The sequence below is a fragment of the Abramis brama genome (assembly GCF_963993115.1).
Source record: "Abramis brama genome assembly, chromosome: 10".
Taxonomy (NCBI): domain Eukaryota; kingdom Metazoa; phylum Chordata; class Actinopteri; order Cypriniformes; family Leuciscidae; genus Abramis; species Abramis brama.
Genome location: NC_139972.1, coordinates 23,582,672 through 23,603,328, shown reverse-complemented (window position 1 = coordinate 23,603,328; position 20,657 = coordinate 23,582,672). Strand labels below are relative to the sequence as shown.

Sequence of the window (20,657 nt, the reverse complement as noted above, 5' to 3'; positions counted from 1 at the left end):
CAAATGTTCTTCGACTGATACTGAGTTACCAAGCTCGCCCATAGCCGACCTACCAGAATCAATTCCAGTGAGTTCAACGTCCATTGAGAGTCCCACTGAAAATCTGTCAGTGTCAATCCCTTCATGTTACTCCTCGTACTCCGATGTGTTCAATCCTATTGCAGCATCCAAGTTACCTCCACATCGACCTTGGGATTGTGCCATTGACTTGATTCCTGGGGAGTCCATTCCCAAAGGCCGGATTTATTCTTTGTCCATCCCCGAACAAACGGCCATGCAAAAATACGTCGAAGAGGCTCTACAACAGGGGTATATCCGACCATCCACTTCACCTGCTGCTGCTAGTTTTTTCTTCGTTCCTAAGAAGGATGGAGGGTTACGTCCATGTATAGATTACAGAGCCCTTAATAGGATCACGGTAAAGTTCAGCTACCCACTCCCGTTGGTCCCATCCGCTCTTGAACAACTCAGAGAAGCCAAAATATTCACTAAACTTGATCTAAGGAGTGCATATAATCTTGTTAGAATACGAGAAGGGGATGAGTGGAAGACAGCGTTCATCACTCCCGCAGGGCACTACGAGTATCTGGTGATGCCATTTGGACTTGTAAACGCCCCATCAGTCTTCCAGAGTTTCATGGACGAAGTATTCCGAGACTATCTGAATCATTTTGTGATAATTTATATTGACGACATCTTAATCTTTTCAAAGGATCCAGTTCAACATCAGTATCACGTCTCTCTTGTACTCCAGCGTCTCCGAGAGTTTTCTCTGTTCCTGAAGGCAGAAAAATGTACATTCCATCAAGCTTCCGTTGAATTTCTGGGATACAATCTAAGCGAACGAGGGGTTGAGATGGATGATCGTAAGACCAAAGCCATCACCTCCTGGCCCACCCCACAATCCGTAAAAGAGTTGCAACGGTTCCTGGGGTTTGCAAACTTTTATCGAAGATTCATCGACCAATATAGCATGTTAACTGCTCCACTAACTTCTCTCCTGAAAGGAAAACCAAAGTCCCTCCTCTGGAACTCTGATGCTGAACATGCTTTTCAGTCTCTTAAGACAGCATTCACTACAGCTCCTTTGCTTCGTCATCCAGATCCTGAAAAGGTATTCATTGTTGAGGTAGATGCTTCTACAACTGGGGTAGGAGCAGTCTTATCACAGTACCAAGACTCATCTTCAAAACCTATGCCTTGCGCATTCTTCTACCGCAAATTATCCACTGCTGAGAGTAACTACGATATCGGCAACCGAGAACTTCTGGCCGTCAAGCTTGCCCTAGAAGAATGGAGACATTGGTTAGAAGGAGACAAACACCCGTTCCTTGTTCTTACTGATCACAAAAATCTCCAGTATCTGAAGGAAGCTAAAAGACTCACTCCACGTCAAGCCAGATGGGCCCTTTTCTTTACTCGCTTTCACTTCCAAATATCCTATCCCGTCCTGGTTCGAAGAACATCCGAGCAGATGCCCTATCACGTCTCCATGCCCCCGAAACGATCCTAGAAGAACCTGACTCAATTCTGCCAGATAAGTTGTTTGTCAATTCCATCCAGTGGGACATCAATGAACAACTCCTTGAAGTGTCACAACACCAACCTAGTCCGCCAGAATGTCCAGCTGGAAGAATCTACATACCTGAGAATTTCCGAAATTCTTTAATCTTCTCCGCCCATTCATCCGTTGGAACAGGTCATCCTGGAATAAGCAAAACATGTTCAATCCTCCAAAGCCGTTACTGGTGGCCAAACATGCAGCACGACATCAAAACCTTTATCCAGGGATGCATCCTATGTGCCATGACTAAGAGTCCTCGTCACTTACCTGCTGGAAAACTCATGCCTCTACCCATTCCTCATCGACCTTGGTCCCATATTGGAGTCGATTTTGTAACAGACCTAACACCCTCCGATGGACATACTGGTATCCTAGTGGCCATTGATCGCTTTTCTAAGGCCTGTAAACTAATCCCTCTGAAAAACATGCCTACAGCCTTTGTCACCGCAGAACTATTGATGGAACATGTCTTTCGTAACTTTGGCATACCAGAGGATATTGTATCCGACAGAGGACCCCAGTTCATTTCCAAGGTGTGGCGGGCATTCTTCGCCTTAATGAATGTAACTGTGAGTTTAACCTCGGGCTATCACCCACAGTCGAATGGTCAAACAGAACGAAAGATCCAAGATGTCAGCCGGTTCCTTCGTACCTTTTGTCATTCAAATCAGAACATCTGGAGTCGATACCTAGTGTGGGCAGAGTATGCCCAAAACTCCCTTCGGCAGACATCCACAAACCTAACACCATTTCAATGTGTACTTGGTTACCAACCTCCATTGTTCCCCTGGTCTGGTGAGCCGTCAGAAGTACCTGCGGTCAACACATGGTTCCAAGACAGCGAAAGAGTATGGAACCAAGCACACCATCATCTCCAGCAAGCTCTGAATCGACAAAAACGCTTTGCAGATACTCACCGCCGCGACGCTCCTGAATACCAACCAGGACAACTAGTTTGGCTTTCCACTCGAGACATCCGTTTAAGACAACCTTGTCGCAAACTAAGTCCAAAGTACATCGGACCATTTCCCATCGACCACGACCTCGAGGCAGACCCCCACGACGTCGAGGTCCAAGATCCGCTAACGCGGACTTTGGAGGGGGGGGTAGTGTCAGGGACCAATCAAACTCAGTTCCATTCACCACACAGAGATCGCTCTCTCCAGAGTACTAATCACCCACACCTGATCACTATCAACGACCTCATTAACCAACACTTAAAACACTCACGATAGCTCCAGTATATGTCAAGCCTCCAACAGGAACTGACCTTATCCCGTTGTATCCTGAACTTCATAGATGTAACGTATACCCTCTTGAGAAATACTAACCTTTGTGACTTTGTTCCGCTGTCTCCAGATCTGATCTCTGCATGTCTGTGATCCTGCATTCTCCTGAGTTTCCAAGTCCTCGTCAAAACCGCTTGACTCCGATCACATCTGATAGAACGAAGATAAGGATTAACGAACTGAGACTGTTGTTTCAACATTCCTGAAATTATCGGGCTTACCTGCTGTTATCCCCGCGCTGAGAGATCGTCACAGAATCTGCACTTGAATTCACAATACTCACCTTGCACTTTTGTCACCTGTAAATAAAGTTGTGTATGAAATTCACTTACCTCGATCTCCGTGCTTGAATCCTGACAATAATAGCTTTATCAGTCGTCTTTATCACACAAAAGTAATCAGAATAAATATTGCGACCAGGGCGATACTTAAATAATTGAGTGTTTACATATTATAAACAGAGATGTGGTCTGTGGTCAAGTCGTGGCTCTCCTCTTTCAAAGACTCTGCATTAAATTCAGGTTTAAATAGCTTTATTGGCATGGTAAAAAAAAAAAAAAAAAAAGGCTTTACATTGCCAAAGTTGAATCAGGCAGTGATTGACAGCGCTCTGGTCCAATGGCATTGGTCATTGTCTGATACAGTACTTTTTGTACTGTAGGCTACAGTACAGATACTGTACAGTAATCTAGCCCAAAGTTGGGCTGGCTGAGGGGAAATATGATCTAATCGAAGCAAATATGATCTAATCGAAGACTGTAACCGTATGTAGATAAACAAGTCATGTAATGATTGGGCTAACAGTTAAATCAAGACAACACTGCTGTGTAATGTTACGGGTTCTCACTGAGCTCTAAAATGCCTCTCCACCTGAAAAAGCAGGTACTGTATAATAAATAGTATTAGTATAGTATATTTAAAAAAATAATAATAATCAGACTTACCACGAGTATCCAGTATCCTGATAGCGACGATGACTTATGATGATGTCATTCGTCTGTAGTAGGCTACTATTCCTTCTATAAGAAATCATCTCAACAATGTAGTGTAGCAGCAAATAAATACAGATATAAACTTTATAGCAATAAAATTAAATAGAAAGCTGCGCTTACAGACGTTCACATCCACACATAAACACAACACTGACATCTTCACTTCCAGGTCAAGAAGCTGTCAATCAAAACTCAGTAGCCAATGAGAACACACTGCTGCTAGCCCCGCCCCCACGAGAGCTATGTGCCAGAACAGCGAACAAAAACTCAAGGAGCATAAACAAAAACCTCAGAAGTGTAAATGAAAACTCTGGAAGCGCATTTGTAAATTCAGATCGAAAGATGAAAGAAAGAAAGATGAGAAACCGGTTAGCAAAACATGAACTTTATTAAAAATTTGCCTGCGATTTATTCTTTTTCAGTTTCAAAGATATTTTATTCCGTTTCAATTTTATTCCGTTTTCACATTTTCCACTAGAAACAATCATTGATGTATTATTTTAATTTAATACTGTGAAGCTGCTTTGATACAATCTGTATTGTGAAAAGTGCTATATAAATAAACTTGTTTGACTTGACTTGACTCAATTTATATTTTCATTAGATTCTTGAAAAGTTACGTTCATTATTACACAAAAGTAATTCGATAGAGCTGAAGGGTCTGGTGTTGATGAGGGTTTTGCAGCCTTGGCACCAACATAAATGGGAGTTCTCTTTCATCATCTTGTGTTCAAGATCCACCTATGGGAAGGGCATCCGTACCTGACCTCTGCAGAGGCATCCAATTGCTCCAAGTCTGGCTAGAAAGACAGAAGTGAGCAGCCAATGCCAGGTAAGGCCCCACCCCCTTACCTGAGGGCATATAACACCAGCATGTGCTGCCATTCTCCAGTTGACATTCACTTCTCACGATCTCTGCACTTACACAGTACGATTGGATTTACACTGCACATTTGCGTGTCTTCAGGAGGACATATCACCTGATCAGCCTACGATTAGCTGTGTTCTGCATCTGGAGCTGCCCGCGCTCTTGCTTTTCTCACCTGCTCCCCCTTCCACAGCTGCCCACCACAGATTTTTTTGAGATTTCACTGATATGTCGCTGTCTAAATCTGCTGCTTCTCCAGGGAATAGCCTATCACGGGCCTGCCCGGTGCGCTGATCGCCGCTAAGGACCTTCACTCTTTCTGCATGGTCTGCTTGGGCCTCAAACATGCTCAAGAACCCTTGGAGAACCTGGAGAATTGCAGTCACTGTTCAAGAAGCTTTTGTGACACCGTCTTAAAATCGCGGCGAACCATTGTGCCGAGCTCGGCCTTTCTGACTCGGATGGGGGACACGGTGACGACGACGCGCTACCGGGGGCCTCCCGGGACGCTACTTCACTTATTTGGGCTGGCCAACCCAATCCTGCGTTCCTCGAAGATTGCGTTCCTCACTCACCGACGAACCGGCCGGTTCCCGCCCTCTGGCGTTCCCCAGGCCTACGCCCCCGCTGCCTTGCCTAAGTCCATCCTCCTGGAAGTGTGTGAGCTAGCGGCCGCTCGACCTCAACATTGAGTTGCCGGCTCCACAGAGCGCCACCAACCAGGAAAGGGACATTTACGATGGGAAAGTGCTGGGACCCCCTCCCGGTCCGAGGAAACAACTCTTTACCCTTCTCTACCCTTGTGGAAGGAGATCCTTACAGTTAACAACCTCGTCCTCCGTAAAGCTCGTCAGGCCGTCCAAGCCTGCGGGCGCTCTATGACGCTTTCTGTGGTGGGATAGCGCGCGCTCTGGCTTAACCTGTCGGGCCTTCCTGAAAAGGTGCATCATCGCGGGCGCTTCGGCAGAGAGAGAAAATCTCTTTGCACCCCTGCATGTCGCCCCTAGTTTGTCCATTAGGGGGCGCCATTGCATCACAAATGACCCAGCTGGGCTTACACAGCGCCGCTCCGGCTCGGGTGGGTACACTCGCAAGTCACGAATTGGTTTGGCAAACTGTTTCGGCTCCCGAGTTGGTGACGCGTAGAATAATGCAGGGCTACAGACTGCAGTTTGCAATAAAACCCCCACATTTCAACGACGTTCTCTCTTCACACACAGAGGAGAGTGTCGTGCAAATTCTGAAAGAGGAAATATCTTCCCTTCTAAACAAGGGAGTGATTCAGGTGGTGCCCCCCAATCTGATGAATATGGGATTTTATTCTCGTTATTTCCTGGTCCCAAAGAAGGACGGCTCTCTCCGCCCAATCTTGGACCTCAGTGTGTTGAACACAGGGGCGTAGAATTTAGTAGGGACGCTAGGGACGTGTCCCTACCAATATCCAGTGACACTGATATATCCTTAGCAATAATTTCGATCAAAACTTAAAATATATTTATATTGATGTCCCTGTCCCCACCAATTTCAAAATCAAACCTACGCCACTGGTTGAACAAACATTTGAGGAAAAACAATTTCAGAATGTTAACTCATGGCTCGCTCGCCCGCACCATAAAATGGAACGACTGGTTCACATCGGTCGATCTGAAAGATGCTTTCTTCCATATAAGCATTTATCCACCACACAGGAAGTTTCTTCATTTCGCCTACCAAGGCACATGTTATGAATTCACCGTTCTGCCATTTGGGCTCTCGTTAAGTCCTCTGAGTTTCTGTCTGTGTGCGGAGGCGGGCTTAGCACCCATGAGAATGTCAGGTCTGAGGATTTTGACATACATAGACGATTGGCTCATTATAGCCGAATCAAAGGAGAAAGTGTTGCAGGACACCTGCCGCGTGCTCGCCCACATCACATCTCTCAGGTTCAGGGTGAATGTGAACAAGAGCAATTTTACACCTAGTCAAAATGTGATTTTCCTGGGCTTGGAGTTGAACTCAGTCTCCATGCGAGTGCATCTCTCTCAAGAGGGCGCTCTCTCTCTAATGAAATGTCTGTCGCAGTTCAGAGAGGGGGTGAAAGTACAATAATGCACATGCCTCAGACTGCAGGGTCTTATGGCTTCATCCATATAGATTTTGCCGTTGGGACTCCTGAGAATGAGAGTGTTCATGAAATGGGTTTTGTCACTACATTTCAACCTGATACGCGATCTTTGCCACTCTGTAACAGCGCCTGCTCGCTATTAGGCGTTATATGCCCTCAGGTAAGGGGGTGGGGCCTTACCTGGCATTGGCTGCGTTCTTCTGTCTGTCTAGCCAGACTTGGTGCAATTGGATGCTTCTGCAGAGGTCAGGTACGGATGCCCTTCCCATAGGTGGATCTCTCCACTCGATGTTTCAGAGAACCGGGGTTATGATAGTAACCTATTGTTTTCTGCCCAACTCCGTGAGTATAAATGATTAGCCTACAGGTGAATTCAACAGTGTTGAAGGATGATCACCTAAGGTGACTAAATACTACAAGTGCTTTTTTGAGGCATCAAGGTGCAGTTTGTCTGAGCAACTTGTATTCTTATGAATGCATCTTTGAATTAATCTGAATAGTTTTATGAGATTATGCATGACAGTTAGTGCAAAAAGGCCTCATTATTACAAATCTCAACAACTTGTTTTAAGCAAATGGGTACAAACAATTATAATTGAAATTATACAGTGATGATTATTAATCTGCTGACTAATATTCTTTAAGTTATTTTATTAAATATATAATAGCAAATTTAACCGTTGTTTAATGTTTGTTGCTTTTTTTCAGGTTGTAGCCTGAGTAAAATTATCCAGAATATGGCAAGATGAAGGGATGAAACATATATGTTGGACACCAGCTTCTGGCAAGATTTTCACTACTGTCACTGTTATATAATTAACTGCTTGTTTATACTGGTTAGTGTCGGCCGTAAATAGTAAGAACTTTCGCCATGTATCCAAATAGATCTGTCTTCTCACTGGTCTTGACTTTGCACTCTTTGGAACTGCCTGAGACGAACATTTACCCTGCATTGATATTTGGAGTAGCAACATACTTGTTCATCTTACTCTGCAATCTAACAATTATTATTACAATTTGCTTGAACAGAAATCTTCACAAACCAATGTACATACTGTTGCTTAACCTGCCTATCAATGATGCTATGGGTGCTACAAGCCTTTTTCCTCAGCTGCTGTATAGTATATGGTCTCAGGACAGATCAATATCCTACCCTGCATGTTTGCTTCAAGGCTTTTTTGTACACCTGAATGGTGGAGCATCTTATCTTATTCTTACTGCTATGGCCTATGACAGGTATATCGCTATCTGCTACCCGTTGAGATATGGGGCCATTATGACAACCAATAACGTGGTGAAAATAATAACTGCAATGTGGCTTTTTAATTTTGCTGCTATAATTGTAGTTTTCTCTCTTCTAATACCTTACAGGATTTGCCAGACACACATGACAGATCTTGTCTGCTATAAGACAGCATTAATGAAACTCTTATGTGATGGCACAGAGGTGAACAATATCTATGGGTTGTGTTGTATAGTTTTTTACCACGGACTTTCGCTCTCTGTTGTGGCATTTACATACATTCATATACTAATCACCTGTATTACTAATAAGCAGTCTGATGCAAAGATTAAGGCACTTCAGACATGTGGTACTCATTTAGTCGTCTTCCTTTTCTTAGAGTTTAACACTCTTTTTCCTCTTCTTGCACATCGATCCGAGAGTGTTCCTGCTCACCTGCGCAGGGTGTTTTCTATATCAGTTTTAGTGTTTCCTCCCATTGTGAATCCACTCATTTATGGTTTTAAAACTAAAGAGATCAGACAGAAAATTCATACCTTTTTCAAAAACAAAATAAGCAGTGTCTAATGTAAACGGCTCCTTGTGTGAAAATATTGCGATATCATGTGTAACTTTTTCTGTTATACAAGCTGACTGCTTAATCCGTTTATCATGTTGTTACCTATAAATACTCAAATAACATTTTGACAGACGCCTTGGAGAAATGACTTTTTTTACAGGGATATTTGCTCCGAAAATAGGATAAAGTGAGTATTCATGCTGGTCATGTGATGATACCATCAGGGGATGACCTGCCTTATGTAAGATAAAAGCTTTTCTAGACTATACTGATATAACTGGAATGCTCATGTGCGAGTACATAATTTTCAACATATTTGTACTATTCTTTTTTGTAAATGTAAATTTTATGTAGTGGCAATTTTTATTTTATTTTTATTTTAGTAATGCTTTGTTTTCTACTATTGAAATCACTAAAAACAACTTGTAAACTATTCATTGCCAGAGATGATTACCATAAGTTCACACAAACACACACACACACAAACACACACACACACACACACACACACGTTAAGAAAATATATTCAGGAATAAAGGTCACCAAAACCTTTCAAATATGTTAATTTAAAAACCTATTTTACAATGGCAAATATCTTGATTCATTTTTACTGCTTATCATTGTGTGTCTGTCAGCATTATACAAATAATAAGTCCAAATCTTGCCATTGATTTTTATTCTTTTTTATTGGTTCTCTCAGTTTAAGGGAAACAAATCAGACACTTTTATAACAACATCAATAGTCGTAATGGAGAAATAACCTTTCTATAGAGTTAGGGTTCATAATAATTTATTTTCACAATTTGTTCATAATTCTCTTTATTTTATGACAAAGAAACTACTTTCATTCTCTCACCATGACTTACTATTGTAATGTAATATTAACTGCAGGTCTAATGACTGTTCTATATGAGAAAATAGAATCAGAAGCACTTTATTCATAAAGTAATAACATACAAATCCTTAAATCCAACAAATATTATTTATTTGTTTATTGCTCATTTATACTCACAGAAAAAAGGCCTAGTATAACAAGTATGCAAAGATTATAACAGTTATTTAGATATGATTTTAATGCCTTCACAACAATTACAAATACATTATTTGTACCAAAGCATGATGTAATAAAATCATATTATTATTATTATTAAATTATCTGATGATACAGTTGTTTGGTAAATGAAAGTATTTTATTCCTGACCATATAACCTGCTTGAAATCTTTTATTTTGAAGCAGACATAGACATGTCAAACAATTAAAGTCGTGTACATTTACATCCAGAATACCACTTCAAGAAACATTTTTAAAAATGATTACATTCAGTTATAATGATTATTTTTTTTAACTGTTTTTAACAACAGATGTATGTTTACCTTGACCAACATTTTTGTTGTTTTTTCAAAACCAAAAATAAAGCAATTCTAATTTCTTTAGTTTTCATTCCATAAATGACTGGATTGACAACTGGAAGGATTGTGTAAATCATCAAACCACAAATTCTCTGTGCACTGGAAGAGAAATTGGGGATCCGATATGATAATATAGCAATGGTTGACACTATTTCAAAGAGAAAAAATGTAGTGATTTGGGCCATGCATGTATTTACAGCCTTTACTTTTGAATCAGTGTTTATTTGTTTTATACACGTGATGAGAATGTTCGTATAAGAGTACAGCTGGACAGAGACACTGGTTATCTGCATAAATGCTGTTATAAATAAGCCATAAATGTTGTTCATAGTAAAATCCCCTCCACATGAAAGCAAAAGCAAAGATGGGTTGTCACAGTACACGTTAGCAATGAAAGACTTACATTTCTCCATTCTAGACTGAAGGGAAAATAATACAAGTATCAAGACAAGGTCAAGGCTCCATGCCAGTGTTATGAGTCCACATATTCTGCCAGGAGTCATAATAGAATTGTATCTGAGTGGGTTGCATATTGCTATGTACCGGTCTATTGACATGGCTGCCAGTAGAAAAAGTATTGCACCTCCATACATATGTACCAAAAAACCCTGAAGAACACACGTAGGGTAATACACATCATTTGTTTCTGTTATAATGTCCACAAGCACCCTGGGCAGAGCAGAAGTGATTCCAATTAAATCGGTTAAAGGGAGGCTGAACAGGATGTAGAACATTGGCTTGTGAAGGTTTCTTTGGGTGATTATCAGTCCAAGAATGCTTCCATTACAGAGCACAGAGAACACATAGATCAGAGCTCCAGCGAAGAACACAGGATATGTTGCATTGGGATGGACATCAAATTTTGCAATTTTAAGGTTGAAAGTGAAAGTAGGATATGAAAGGTTTCCAGCCATTAAAACCCTTAATGGGGGAGGAGGGGTTACATTTAAAAAGTTACATTTTTTCACTTTTGTAAAAATGAAAGATTTCATCTATATGCATACTTACCTTTGCAATGTATATCACAACAATCCTTTATCTGTATGTCCTGAATACATCTGTCATGCATACTGTAAGGTATGGTGCAGTGTTGCCTTTTTATTCAGATTCATGATCACAAAAAAAAACTAAAAAACATTGGAGTCGTGGGACTTGAAGTCATAGTTCAGTTGATGGTATTTTGAAGCTAGGTGGTGCCATTTCTATGCCTAAAATAGAAATAAGATGTGCACTGCATTTAAACACTGTTTCAGCTGGAATTTCCATTTTGGAATAGTGAAATAGCTTGTTTGAAAATGCTTATTTTCTTATTATTTCAATGGCCTTTAAACCCTTAAACAGTTTTTGAATACCACACATTATTTTGAACACTAAAGACTGTAATACACTACAAAACTTTTGCCAAGATTCTTGGAGTCAACGCCAGTTGCTGAAAGTCAGAGCAAGTCAGAGACATTTTAGTTTTAGCTTACTATTCCATCCAGTTTTAGCCTACTATTCCATCCAGTCGGAAGATGTCAAACATGTTTGAATTTTTTTAGTTTAGTTTAGTTTTATTTAGAGTTTGACAAGGCAGGATATTGAAGGACAAAACCCTGAAATGTATCAAACAGAACACATATTCAAGATAACCTTATATACCTAATTTAAACTCATGTTTATAATATAGTTTCTTTGCATTCTTAATTTTTTTGGCAATAATTGTTTTAGTTCCCCTTCGAGGGAACTCGCACTGCGTCGTCGTCGTGACGACACTTTGGGGAACGCCCTTAGCGTAGCGTGTCTGAAGCATGAATGAAGTCTGTCCAATCCTGATTGGTGCTGCGTCATGACGTAGTAGATGACGGCATAACCGGAAGATACAAAGGGACGCTGGCACAAACACACGTTAGCTTTTTGCTCTTCAGCAAGCGCTCTTTGTGAAACTGTTTGTCCTATTTGGTGTTGTTTGTCCCATAAGAATTGTCCCAAATAACGTCTGCATTACAATATAGAATCTAGTGGCTCGGATCTCGCGTTTGCCGAGGCAGCTCGTAGGTTGCAGGTCTACTCTGCAATAAAGATTCTGTGACTGGGATCTCGCGTTTGCCGAGGCAGCGCGTAGTTTAAAGGTCTGCATTGCAATATAGAATCTATAGTGGCTCGGGTCTCGCGTTTGCCGAGGCAGCGCGTAGATTACGGCTACTCTGGAATAAGGATTCTGTGACTGTTCTCGCGTTTGCCGAGGCAGCGCGTAGATTAAGCTCTGCATTGCAATACAGAATCTATAGTAGCTCGGATCTCGCGTTTGCCGAGGCAGCGCGCAGATTACGGGGCTACTCTGCAATAAAGATTCTGTGTGGGTGCGAGGCATGCACAGTCACCTCCTGAGGGTGCTGGCTGTGTGTTCATTGAAAAATATCTCGACGCACACAGCCGTGCATTTCGGGTGTTTCAGCCTCGCGCCCGTTGACTTTCTTCTCGAGAGATGAAAGCCAAATATATTGTGAACGACTCGAATCTCGCGCTTGCCGAGGCAGCGCGTAGATTACGAGTCTGCTATAAAAGGGACACACGCGATCTGTGAAATAATACTGTTTGGGTGCGAGGCATTCACAGTCAGCTCCTGAGGGTGCTGGCAGTGTTCATTGAGAAATATCTTGGCGCGCGTGCATAGAAAAAAGCTGTGCGCTGTCGGATGTTTCAACCTCACACCTGTTGACTTTCTTCTCGAGGGATGAAAGCCGATATATTGTGACGGCTCGAATCTCGCGTTTGCCGATGCAGCGCGTAGATTACGAAACCGTATAAATAAATATTAAACAGTATTGTCTGGTGATTATGGCTGCATTTAATTCTATGGAATTAAAATGATGGAATATTATCTGACTTTGAGAAGTTAGATATTTTAATTCAGCCTACCATCCAGACCGTGTTTCACTTATCCAGTGTTTTTGGCTGCATTTAATTTTGAGGAATTAAAATGTTGAGCCTCGCACCGACAGGTGCAAAAAGAGAGTGGCGCCTCCCGCGCCCCTCCCGAGGGAGCCTGAAAAAAGGAGGCGGTGCTCTCGCGGCAAGCCTTCTGAGCCTAAGGTCGATCTGAGGACCGTCCTTCAGGCAAAGAAGGCTTCCGCCAAGCGGTCCTAGCTGCGGCCGGACCGCTCAGAGCTGTGCCCCCCGGGGTGGAGCGATCGAGGTCGCCTCCCCTGCGGAGCTCTCGGGAAATCAGTGCTGTGTTCCCGCCGTCCAGTACGCTTTGGGCCACACTGATTTCCCGCGCACGCACGCCGCTTCAGCCGCCTCTAGAAAGACCTGCGGCTGGGCAGCGAACGCGTCCGCACACCGAAAATCATTCTCGACTGCTCCCTGCCGGTCAGCCGCTTCAGGGGGTCGGGAACGAGGCTCGGTTGACACCCGAGGCCAGCCTCGAGAGGCTGGTTCCCTTAGTAGATTATTTCGGCGCATGGTCATGCCTTCCGAATATATCTGCGGTGGCCCTGCGTACTGTAGAGCTGGGTTACAGACTGCAGTTCAGCTCCCCTCCACCGAAGTTCAATGGGGTGGTCTGGACTGTGGTAGGCCCAGAGCAGGTTCGGGTTATGGAACAGGAAGTTCAATCCCTGTTGGTCAAGGAGGCCATAGAACATTTTCCTCTGCCAGACAGGGAGTCCGGGTTCTACAGCCGGTACTTCATAGTTCCCAAGAAGGATGGGGGGTTGCGTCCAATAATAGATCTCAGGCACTTGAATCGTTCTCTGAGGAGATTCAGGTTCAAGATGCTCACAATTCCAGCCATTGTGAGTCAGATCCAGTTCAAGGACTGGTTCGTCACGATAGATCTGAAGGACGCATACTTCCATATATCCATCCTTCCATGTCACAGGAAGTTCCTGAGGTTCACTTTCGGGGGCGAAGCGTACCAATATCCGGTTCTTCCCTTTGGCCTAGCTCTCTCCCCTCGCACCTTCACCAAGTGCATGGATGCAGCGCTGGCTCTGCTGAGACTCCAGGGCATCCGTGTACTCAACTATATCGATGACTGGCTAATATTGGCCAAGTCGCGTGAGATGGCAGTTCGGCATCGAGATGTCGTTCTGGCCCATATCAGGTGCCTAGGGCTGAGACTCAACACACAAAAAAAAAAAGAGTGTGTTGACGCCCTTCCAGAGGACTACGTTCCTGGGAGTTGTATGGGACTCCACAATGATGCGGGCACAAATGTCTCCTGCGTGCGTGGAGTCCATACGGGCGATGGTCTCCAGAGCGAAGCTAGGCCACAACTAGGGATGGCGAAAACTAAAAATTTTCTTGACCGACCACCGAGCCTCATTAACTGGTTGAAATCGGTTAACCGTTAGTTTAAAATATGCTATTTGAAATAACAGCCATTTTGAGCAGCGCCTGCAATTTCGCAACTCTGTCGCATCTCTCTGCCGCTCTGCCTCCCGCTCTCACACACACACACACACACACACACTGCCCGTGCCCTTCCACTCACGTCACTTTTTTTAAATCCCCTACAGCGCGAAACCTATTTTTTTACAGTCTATGCGCGAATCCCACAAATGCGGCGCCGAGGAGCTAGTATGTAATCGGAGGACAAATGGCTCCTTAGTTTCAAAATGGTTTGGGTATAAGGTGATCGCGTTGAAAATAAAGGCGTTTGTCTAGCGTTAGAAGCTCATTTGAAACATTGCCGCGGCTAAGAAAATGACAGCTCCGAAGAGAAGCCGCTTTAGTTTGAGGTAGTGCTAACAATAATAAAGAAAGATGATGATAGCACTGTATCACACAAGTTGCAACTTACATCTGTGTCCTTCTTTTTGGTGAAATGGTCCCACACACTACTTTTCTTTGCACGCTTCATCGCGTCGTCTGCCATGGCTCTAACCTCGAGTGTTTTAGCCTGTAGCCTTTACTTTTCGCAAACCTTGTGAGCGCGTGAACCCAAACGCTGTGACCTCACGCCAAATGTTTTTATTGGTTTATTAAGTACAAACAGGCGAGTTATGAAAAATTGAGTGTGAGGGATTTGTTCACTTCACACAAAAAGATCTTGGAATGAGACGGCTAACTGTAGTAGCGTTTAGCCCACTGTTTATAATAGCCTAATAATTTAGAAATAACTTTTTTTTTTAACCGACTACCGACAGCTTTGATCGGTTAACGTTGATACGGTCAACCATCGGTCAAACGGTCATCGGTTAACATCCCTAGCCACAACCTCACTGTGAAGCAGTTTCGGAGACTGCTGGCGCTCATGGCAGCAGCGTCCAACGTCATACCTTTTGGCCTGCTACACATGAGACCCCTACAGTGGTGGTTGAGAGCCAAGGGGTTTTCCCTGAGGGGAAATCCGTTCCGTATGATCAGGGTAACGCGCAGATGCCTTCGTTCCCTTGTCATATGGAGGAAACCTTGGTTCCTGTCCCAGGGACCGGTGCTGGGAGCATCATGTTGCCGGAAAACCGTTTCAACAGATGCCTCCCTCACTGGTTGGGGCGCGGTCATGGACGGCCGCTTTGCGAGAGGTCTGTGGGAGACTCGGCATTCTTCCTGGCACATCAACTGCCTGGACATGCTGGCGGTCTACAAAGCTCTGAGGGGATTTTTCCCAGACCTCCACCATGTCCTGATACGCTTGGACAACACATATGTAGTCGCGTATCTGAATAGTCAGGGGGGTCTGAGGTCGCGCCCTCTATACAGACTGGCACACCAGATCCTTCTGTGGTCCCAGGGGAAACTGTCGTCTCAGAGCGATGTATGTCCCCGGGGACCAAAATCAAAGAGCAGACGTCCTGTCGAGGCAGGGGCTGAGGCCAGGGGAGTGGCGACTCCACCCCAAGGTGGTGGAGGCCATGTGCGTGAGATTCGGCCCAGTGGAAGTGGATCTGTTCGCGTCTCAAGAGACGTCCCACTGCCCACTGCTGTTCTCTCTCATGTATCCAGCTCCGCTGGGGCTGGACGCCATGATGCAGACGTGGCCGAGGCTGCGTCTGTACGCATTTCCCCCGATCGTTCTGCTCCCGTTACGTTCCCCAAAGTGTCGTCACGACGACGACGCAGTGCAAGTTCCCTTGAAGGGGAACGTCTCGGTTTACGACTGTAACCCTTGTTCCCCGAGAAGGGAACGAGACACTGCGTCTCGTCGCCACACCTATCACGGGCAGAACGCTTGCTTCATCGCAAAGGAGCTAACGTGTGTTTGTGCCAGCGTCCCTTTGTATCTTCCGGTTATGCCGTCATCTACTACGTCATGACGCAGCACCAATCAGGATTGGACAGATTTCATTCATGCTTCAGACGCGCTACGCTAAGGGCGTTATTCCCCAAAGTGTCGTCACGACGACGACGCAGTGTCTCGTTCCCTTCTCGGGGAACAAGGGTTACAGTCGTAACCCGAGACGTTTACTGTAAGATGTTTTATTGCCAGAACAAAATGCACGCTGTCTTTCTTTTATCAGATCCATAATTTGTATGGTCATCCAAGGTTTATCATTATTTGTGATAGAAACTTTCTTAAATGGAATTGTTTTATCTAAGATAGACTTGATCGTGGAAGTGAAGGCACTAACCTTAGCCTCGGGGTCCATAGCCTCATGAATGTGAGAAAAATCATAAGTATTCATGAGAAGGCCCAATTGCCTATTAGCTTGGTGGGCCAATTTACAGCATTTAGCAGGATAGTCTCATGGTCAGAGGAGCCAACAGGAGGCAAATGTTAGATTGAGATTGAGAAAGATTGAGTCTAATTGACTGGTCTTTCTTGTTGCTCCAGCCACTATCTGTTTCAGACCATGTCTGCTGTATTTGTATCACCGAGTATGACAATTGCGGCCTGTTGGTAGTTGCATTCAATATTCCTAAGGCAACGATCCAGGTACTGAGTGATTAGTATGTCAGGTTGTTGTGATGAAATGACGAAGATGATTCAATTGCAAGTAAAAAGATATGTTTATTAAAGTAAGCAGGTCAGAGATGGTGAGAGTGGTGAAGATAATGTCCAGGGATGATTTGCACTTGGCAGCACAGGGACGCTGAGGACAGCCCGGAAATCCGATGATGAATGACATTGATGATGGTGATGAACTCAAACCGGAAACCAGGAAGTATGTAGCGCGGGTGACAGAAATGCAGGACCATAGATATCATATATAAACGCTAGATGTCTTATGGCGCAGTCACTTCCGGCATCACCGTTCGGCCATCTTGTCACAGGCAGGCTTAATGTAAGGTGAATGATCAGCACGCACACAAATCCTCTTATCTCGCGGATTTACAAACGATTTGGTTTCTTACAAACGTTATTAACGTGGCCAGGGCCGTTTGAAGGAATTTGGGGGCCCCAAGCAAAATGGACATGGAGGCCCCCCGCACGCACTCAAAGCCTATAGGAACATAGCCATATAGTTCACCCACACTTTATATAAATAAACAATGTTTACAGTGCAAATACTGCTGTTGCATATACTGTGCATAAAATTTGAACATTTTCAACAATTGTACATTTGCAGTAACCTTGAAGTAACTGTTCAAGATCCATTGGTAACTTATAAAAATAATGTCATATTTGCATAAACTGTCACTACCGTATATCCCGACACTAGCACATTAAGATAAGCTATGAAAAAAATCGTGTTCCTCTGCCTGTTTCTGGTTAAATAATGTTTATAGATGGGTTACAAAGTATTAAGTAAAAAGACTGTTTGCTAACAGTTAAATGACAATTAACTAAAGATTAAATAACAATTTACCATCTATTAATGATGGTTATTATAAAGTGTTACCGAAAAGATATGTTAGCATTTCCATATTTTGATATTAGAAGGGAAGGGATGCAGCTGCTTTCACAATGCTTAAAAACATCCCAAGCTAATGTTTGATGCACGGAATTTATTGTGTGGTTTTCCTAACCCCCATTTGGTAAATAGATTATCACAGTGGAATAGTTAGTATAGCATGCTATGCCAATTTTATCAAAACCTATTACAAATCTATAGCAATGTCATGTCATTAAATACGATAAACAGTGATTCTGGAACAGATCTGCGTCTTCCTTATCCCGTTAAAAAAAACATATTACAGTATGTAACCATATTCCGTCCGTTCGAAAAAAAAGTTGCACTAACGTTAACTGTTCGTTACAAGCAGCATTTGCCGTCAGGCAGACAGCTAACATAAACATATTTTTGCTAGCCTACCTGCTGCAAAATTACACCATTTGTACAAGACAAATAGAGCTATTTTATCCAGTGTAATTTACAGGTATCACTTACCACTATCTTGTTTTACTTGCATAATTCCGCTTCATGATGACTGCCGAGGAGATTTTGTATTTTGCCGGCAGCAGAGATCACGTAGTTGGCTGGCTGGCTGCTGTCAGCAAATACTGAGGGGGGCCCCCTTGAGGGGGATCCCGATAACAGTGTCATTGCACTTTACTGCATTGACTATCAAAGGGGCGCTCACATAGTTTGTCGTTGCATTTTATTCTTAACCAGTCGTTGTCTTGGGGCCCCAGGCCAGCTCGGGGCCCCAAGCAATTGCTTGGTTTGCTTGCCTTGTCGCGACGGGCCTGAACGTGGCTATAATTCCGAATGCTTGAACATGTATGTTATAATTATTCATATGTATGCAGTGTATGTATGCAGTGTCATTACTACATCTCTGACTTTTATAACAAACCAAACCATTTGAAAATCGGTAGAAAATTGAGCAAGTTATGGTTATTTAAAAGTACATGCACCATTAAACGAGTGAGCGAGCTGTCTGTGGCAAGATGGCCGCCACGTGCGGACGTCGACCTCCATTGGCCAGCAGTGCGCACGAGACATCTAGCGTTTATATATGATATCTATGTGCAGGACGATGACGAACCCAAGCGTGCCGCACAAGCCCTGAAAAGTGAAGCCAAAACGTCTCGATCGCCCCCCGGTGACTGGTCCTAGTATAGGTCATAAGCTCCCCATGTTATTCAACGGGACGTGAGACCAACTAAACAATTAAATTACACTTCAAATATCTTTTTTCCAAAGGTGGTTTCTTTCATTTGCTGTCGTTTTTATCACGCTGATGTAAGTTCAAGTGTCTGTTTCAAAAATAAGTTGGTTTTTAGTTAGCTACGTGATGCGGTGGTGTAACGTCATGATTGACAGCTGTGATTGACAGGTTCTCTGAGCGAAGTAGTCACTGAAGCACCAACGGACATTTTTTTCGGGATCTTCGGAGGACTGAGGAGATTGTATTTACTTTATTTTAACAAGCCTCTTGTCGCACTGCAATCAATTTTTTAAAAAGTGTGCAGAATGCACTCTCCCTGAGTGCATTCTGCGAGAGTGAGGGCGGAGCGTTGATTTTGCGGCTTTACTTCCTTCTCACTACTGCGCAGGTCTGGTCCCGAGATCGCTACTGCGCAGACTCAAGTTCCAAGATGTCAGCGCCATATCGGGACACTGGCGGCTTTAGTTCTCATCAATGGAAGAGAGCGAAGGGGCGTCGTCCATATTTTTTTTACAGTCTATGTGACGAACACACAGGCTCTGACGACAGGCAGGATCACACAGGAAACAGGCAGAATCACACGGGAAACAGGCAGGATCACACGGAACATCCAACAACGCTCTGACAAAGACAAGGTGACAACAGAGAGACTAAATAGGGTGCGTAAATCAGCTGCAGCTGGAAACTGATCAGCGGCAGTGATCAGCAGCTCCGCCCATACACACACACACAACAACAAGACGAGAGAGGAGACAGCGAATATATATACCGTGACAATTGTGCTGTTGTTGAAGAATGCGGAGGAAAATACAGCATAGCAGCGATAATACAACTTAACCCTCGAGGAAGACGACTGGGACGTAACCAGACCCACAATGCTTCATGTTTTCATTTGACACATATCTCCTAGCAACCATGCACACATTTCTACATGAGTTTGTGTTCGGATTGACTTAAAAGTCTGTAGTGTGTGATTGGAATGTATGAATGATTCCCATTTTTTTTTTACAAAGTTTTCAAGTGAATGATACACAGTCTTTTAAAATTTGTTCAGATTTTAAGTCATGTAGCATTTTCCAGACTTAAGGGCTAAGTGTTGTGTTGTTGATGTGAGATATTTCCTTCTTCCGGTTAAAACCAAAACTGAAGCAACTACAACGTCTTAATTATGCGAGTATCCACTAAAAAGGGAAAATCAGCGCAGAATATGCTATTACTACACCATTATACGGTGGAACCGTCCGACGAATTGGGATCCCTAACAAAGTGCCACAATTCCTGCTCCTTTCAGCGCCCTGCGATCACTGCTGTTCCGCATGACCCATTCAGTGAGACTATGGGTCCTATTTTAACGGTCTGAAACGCAAGTATCAAGCGCAAAACGCAAGTAACTTTGTGGGCGGGTCTTGGGCGCTGTTGCTATTATACCGGCGGGATAAATGACTCTTGCGCCCGATGCAAATCTAAAATAGTTGGTCTGAAGTAGCTTCATTATTCATAGGTGTGGTTTGGGCATAACGTGAAATAAACCAATCAGAGCTACATCTCACATTCCCTTTAAGAGCAGGCACGCTTGTTCTATAGCGGCTTGCTATTATAACGGCGGATTTGCCAGGCGCGCGCCAGCAGCGGTTCACAGTCAA

The 20,657-nt window shown here is 43.6% G+C and overlaps 2 protein-coding genes across 2 annotated transcripts; one reads left to right on the top strand and one right to left on the bottom strand.

The window, feature by feature from the left end:
- Nucleotides 1–7,688: 7,688 nt before the first annotated feature.
- LOC311090347 (olfactory receptor 52B2-like) lies at nt 7,689–8,627 on the top strand (the record flags this gene model as incomplete). Its single annotated transcript, XM_084125607.1, has 1 exon — nt 7,689–8,627. One exon carries the CDS (start codon nt 7,689–7,691, stop codon nt 8,625–8,627), a length of 939 nt encoding a protein of 312 aa, XP_083981733.1.
- A 1,362-nt stretch (nt 8,628–9,989) lies between these two features.
- or71at1 (odorant receptor, family 71, subfamily AT, member 1) lies at nt 9,990–10,943 on the bottom strand (the record flags this gene model as incomplete). Its single annotated transcript, XM_084125606.1, has 1 exon — nt 9,990–10,943. One exon carries the CDS (start codon nt 10,941–10,943, stop codon nt 9,990–9,992), a length of 954 nt encoding a protein of 317 aa, XP_083981732.1.
- Between the last annotated feature and the right edge of the window lie 9,714 nt (nt 10,944–20,657).